The sequence below is a fragment of the Melanaphis sacchari genome, unplaced genomic scaffold, assembly GCF_002803265.2.
Source record: "Melanaphis sacchari strain LSU unplaced genomic scaffold, SCAv2.0 Contig29_pilon_pilon, whole genome shotgun sequence".
NCBI classification, from domain to species: Eukaryota; Metazoa; Arthropoda; class Insecta; order Hemiptera; family Aphididae; genus Melanaphis; species Melanaphis sacchari.
This window is the reverse complement of record NW_020271172.1, coordinates 734,932-740,931: the sequence shown is the minus strand read 5'-3', so window position 1 is coordinate 740,931 and position 6,000 is coordinate 734,932. Positions and strand designations below refer to the sequence as shown.

The 6,000-nt window shown below is 29.7% G+C and overlaps 1 protein-coding gene across 1 annotated transcript in view; it reads right to left on the bottom strand.

Moving 5' to 3' along the window:
• Positions 1 to 1,270: 1,270 nt before the first annotated feature.
• The window catches only part of LOC112595753, a 36,888-nt gene continuing 32,158 nt past the window's right edge, over positions 1,271 to 6,000 (bottom strand). The window contains exons 4-7 of the mRNA XM_025341056.1: positions 5,496 to 5,647; positions 5,217 to 5,412; positions 4,068 to 4,179; positions 1,271 to 1,660 (exon numbers count right to left, since the gene is read on the bottom strand). Coding sequence (XP_025196841.1) covers positions 1,508 to 1,660; positions 4,068 to 4,179; positions 5,217 to 5,412; positions 5,496 to 5,647 — 613 coding nt within the window. The 3' untranslated portion in view covers positions 1,271 to 1,507. The remainder of the gene's footprint in view (positions 1,661 to 4,067; positions 4,180 to 5,216; positions 5,413 to 5,495; positions 5,648 to 6,000) is intronic.

Below are 6,000 nucleotides of genomic sequence, written 5' to 3'. Positions count from 1 at the left end.
GATAATATTGTATTTAATTTTTACATATTATTTTGTAAATTGCGTAGATAATTAACGAATTGTTTTATTTCGCAATACAAATACCAAAAATGTAAAGATTCTAGAACTTACACAATCAGTACCTCCCTAAAATTTCACACCACTGATTGACATAATATGTCATGCCAGTGCCACTCTGAATGTTGTGTACGTAAAAAATTACCTATGTGCCGTATGAAAAAATCTAACATTTACATGTAGAACGTGCTCAGTCCTTTTTTGGGAAACAAATAGTTTGAAATTATACAGTTTTAATTTTTCTATTATTAGGAGATCGTATTACACTTTAATTTTTCATACATTTTACACCAACAAACGTTGGTGATTTACACACACTCCGCAATGTTCGATTTTAACTTTTGATGTATTTGTTGACAAAATATCCATATAAGCCATTCAGGAAGTTGTTTTTCCATTTTAAATTTTTAATAACCTTAAAATTATGATATTAATCCTAATAATCCCGTGATATAATCACATTTAATTTGTATTTATTTTGAGCATGTGAGATTTTAAATAAAAAAATTAGAATTCTTAAATAGTTTAGTCTAAAAACTTATGAATTCAATCGCTTTTTTTTCGAACTTCGAAAAGTATGTTTGTTTTATTATTGGTTCTAGTAATTTTTATAGACCTGCAAACATAAATACATTTAATTTTCTAGGACGTGTTGACATTTGCGTAACCTCGCCATGTTTACATACACTACCAAAAGCGACAACGGATTTCACACATTTATGTTCAAATACTACTCACACATTCACACAGCTAAAATGTGTATGTCATATGAGTTGCCTGAATATTACTCCTTAAAACGTGTTACGCTCTTGCCCCTCAAACTATTTTTCTGTTCCCCTTAACTTTTTAACGGTCTTGTGGTGCTGCATAATAACGTTGTGTAATTGACGTTTTCATATTCATTAATATTTATAAATCCTGGAAAACATTAATGGTAACCCTGTGTATGGGCGAGGTTAGATATGGATCAATATAAAATTACAATATTAACCAAGCAAAATAAAATTTTTATTTTATTTACTCAGATTGTTTTAATAAGACTGCCGCAATACAATATCGCGCGTATACAAACAAACAAAAAAAATTATAATAAGCTTATAATAATAATGATAATAATAATAATAATAATAAATAATAATCAACATTCCCGAAAATAATACACATCACAATACAATTCATATTATACACAGTATAACATTATAGTATTAATAGTAACGATGATAAATTAATACTACCTAAAAAACAAAATATAGTGAAAATAACTTAATAGTAATAATAATAATCTATGTAATTATCATCTAAAGTAGGCAAGAATAATCGTGGTAGGTATGAAACCGTAGCGAGGAGCAGTGCGATCAGTAAAATATAATGGCGAAACCGATGGCGTTTATTGTTTTTGCTTAAAATAAACATCGTCCTCCCCTAGAGGATGTACGATGGCTGCCACAATTCATCCCCATCGCCGGAACGAAAATGCCGTAGCGATCGTTGTTTGTAAAACGACCAACCCCATGGTTGTGGTTCCGGTCGTCCGGGCGGCGCTGGAGGACGGAGACCGGGACACGTCGCCATGTACGCCGTTCGTGTATTTGTCACAGATGTTCTGCAAAGGCCAAAATTACAATGCATTATATTATAATGTTATTCAACACCAGTGCGTAATTTTAAAGGCACGCGTTAGTTATAAAAGTCAAATGAATCAAACGATTATTCATCCAACATATTGAAAAAAAATCTTTATCATTAGAAGTACATTCTAAAATGTACTGTTTTAAGGATATTGGCGATTGTATGCTGTAGCAGACGTATGTGCGGTGGTTAAATTGTTTTTAATTTTGATAAAACAAATACTTTTGAAACACGATGATTATAAATAGTCAAGAACTTTGCGAGCTTGTGAAAATTAAAATAAAACGCATCGCGTAAGTAGGGTATTATGAATATAATTCAATTAATATTATATATTTCTAATGTTTTACACAATTCTCAGCGTATAAATATATCAATTGTGTGTAATATACAACATCTATTATGGCGAAATACGAAAGATATTCATGGACGATAGTATGCTAAAAATGTTTACCTATTACTGTTAATTCTATTCCTAGTCAATTTATTCGACAGATAATCAACACTGTATTACATAAAATAATAATTTAAATAGTGTTAAATAATATAGGTAATCGACAACCGTAATTAACTGAGAACAACGTTATCAAGTACCTACTAAATTAGAAATACTGAAATTCTATTTTTTATTTTGAACTTTTCGAATCATTTATAATATACATATAATATATTACACATAAATTAAATGCAATCTGTACAGTAAAGAACACATTCTGTATACATTATGAGTTCTGCATTGTAAATAAGTTATTGTTTACTTCTATAACAAAGCCAAGTACAATATTTATAATAACATTGCTTTATTTGTGAAATCAATCGTTAAGGAATTAAATCATACAGACAATGGCTCCGACCACGGGTATCAAATGGGGTGAATTTCCCAGAACTATTTATGAGTGGGTCAGATAGACGGGGATGGTAATAAGTGATCACTGATCAGTATTCAGTAATCATATCTAAACATCATCATCATTTAATAATAATGGTAAGTATAAAATATAGGTAGAAATAGTATGGCAAATCATTAGATCATATAGGTACTATATTATATTTTCTATTATAACTATAAAATATATTTAAAAAAACTGATTATTATGTAATGTAATTACAAATTTTCTTTGATACTTGTAGCTTTTTGATAAAATAATACGATTAGGTATTAATTGTGTTTAAAAAATGATTATGTTATTGACGTATATATATCTAGAAATAAATAAGATAGGAGGTACTAGAACTAGATTGACAAGATTTTTTTTTTTAATGGATGGAACTTACACTAGCATTTTTTTCCTGTAATATGAAATATAGATCGGTGCCACCGCACACAATTTTAGTGATATTTTCATAAAAACGAAAACTCAAATCTACAATATAATTAACAATTGATAATCCTTACTGGTAACAAATATTGTTTTACATTTAAATAATACTATGAAGTGTTACGATTATATTGCTATTTTGTAGGTATTATTCCGATTCATCTCTATCTCGAAAAATAACTTTATTCCTATTTATGAAATACAAAAATGAAAAAGATGTGAAAATCACATTAGAAAGTTGGGCAAGTAGATTACCTGTAATGAATGTGTTTAGTTTGAGTTCATCGATAATACCTACATCAATGTATACAAAAAACGATTCTGAACGGAGACAATCTGTCTATCCGTATCACTAAGTATATTTCATGATGTTGTATTTTTTTATTAAAGCTACTAAAATAATTTATTTTATTATTGTCACTATGATGAATTGATTTAATCGAAAAAATTGTATAGTATTTAATTATTATAATAATATTCATTTAAACCATAATATTATATTATTATTATTATTAACTTTTAAAGTATGGTATTACCTTATCGTAAGGCAGCGTGAATAGGTTATAAATAGATATTATCTTAAAATACATTTACATATTTTAAAAATGTCATTACGTATAGTAAAATGTAAAGTATACGTAAAAATTCTTATTGAACTTTATGCAATAAACATTGTTATTCAGCATTTCCGTTATCATTCCGTTGTTTTAAAATGTACTGAAAATTTAAAGTATTTTTACTGCCTCAAAAAGTCACGACTGACACAAAAAATAAAAAAAACACATCATTGTTAAATTAATAAGCTCCGGTCAGAATCTCAAATAGGAAGTATTCTACTTTAATACTTTGCTTTACAATGAATATATTATTACTGTTTAGCATATGTGATAGTAAAAATAATTCTAATAAAAAACCTTTATTTTATAGAAAGTGCACTGTACATATTCATCGTTAAAACATACAATTTTGGAATTTCGACTTAACAAACAGATATTTTAAATTTACTGTTTGTACATAACATTTAATTTAACAGGTAACTGATATAATTTAATAAATTCTCACCAAAAGTGAAGATGCCATTTGACTAAGAAACTGACTAGCGAACTCTTCGGTCTGTTGACCACAAGTAGACCGGACAATACCGTGCACGCATTGCAAATGCCCTCTGAATGATCTGTTGATAAATTGGGAAAATTGATATTAGCAAATAGTTAATAAGTATGCAAAACTTCATCGTAAGACAACGATTTATGTAAAACACGCGGCCTGCAACTTATTTTTATGCGGCCCCGATCACATTGGAAAATTAAGTCAAAATATGCGGTCCAAATGAAAAAATAATAAAAACAATAAAATATTATAACGAATTTATATTTTTATTTTATTTTTTTTTTTTTTTGCAGCCTACAACATTTTTTGTATAAATGTTTTGTTCCAATTAATACTGTAAGTTTGACACGCCTGATGTACCTATGCGAAATTATAAAAAAAATTTCATTAAAATACCCGTACAAATTTATATTTATGTATAAAAATCATAAATATTTATTTAAATATAGGTTGTAAATTACGATACATTAATGATTATGCCGAAAGAACTGAAAATATGTAGGTACCTACTAAAAAAATTTAAGTAAATATTTTTATTTACATAAAATACACCGTCATATCTTTTATAATTATAGTAATTAATTTGATACATACATAATACATATATTTAATCTAAAGTATTGGTGTTTTGTATGCTAAAATTATTGTTTATCGATATATTGACTTTGAAATATAAATTATTTGTGTAATTATATGGTTTTATCAGAGCGGTCGTTTAAAATGAAGTCGATTGTCAGATATCTGCTGTGACATTGTAAAAACCGATCGTATTCCTATGCCATGTAAATCACAACGTTGTGAATGTTAATCGCGTTTAATGCGATTAATGCGTTTATTAAATTATCTAAGTAGAGCAGAATTGCAACGGTAAATAAACACGAATATAAATTAATGAAATTTAAAATTATCATTATCGCTGTAAATTATAGTTATTATCGTGTTTATTTTTTACTTTATTTACAATTATTTTCCTGTACACGGTTCTCTAAACGTTTATTCCTACATTATACTCGGCGGCAACGAATGCCTCGCATACCACATTCCCCGCATTCGTTGTAACCGTGACGATACGATATAGGTGTGGCGAAGAATTACACTCACCCACACAAGCGGGCCAGGTTCTGGGTTATCTGTTCGGCGCCGATGAACGGCGACGCGGTCGAAGCCAAAGCTCCGTCGGCTCCTGTTTGCTGCGTCTGATCTAGCATTAGGGCGGCCAACTCAGACTGGTGTCGACGTCCGCACTGCAAGTATTCGGTGTGCACTGTGCGCAAGCAAGCGGCGTGTTTCAAGTATTCTACGGGTGGAATGTACGTGGTGATAAAACGTTATACAACAACGCGATGACGACATTAAATAATATGTTAGACAGATACTGACCCTCCCTATATGGTCCGCCCTCGGTGCACAGTTCTTGCATGTCCAACGTCGGAACGGTGTACAGCGAATAAAAGGCTCCCCGTTGTTCTGGCGTCAAGCACCGACGGGTGAATACGTCCACGCAACGCAAATGTCGTTCCAAATTGTTGTACCTGTAGTGGTCGAAAAATAGGATTAAACGCATATAGTAATTACAATTTTCGATAAACTATACTAATATAACTTATAAGTATAGTTTAAGTAATAATAATAATAATAATATAAACTAATATTAAATACCTAACTTAACCTCCGGGGGGGGGGGGGGAAGACCTTTACATGTTTGAATGTTTCCTATCGCGTTCAAAATCAAAAATGCATTCAAATAATTTTGAATTTTGAATATCTTATGATTTAAAAATAAATGATTTATTCACTACAAAACTATATCGTTTCGCTGACTTGGTTTAAGTTTTATGAAATAGATTCACTCAGTAATGTACATACCTATTTTACTTATATAGCA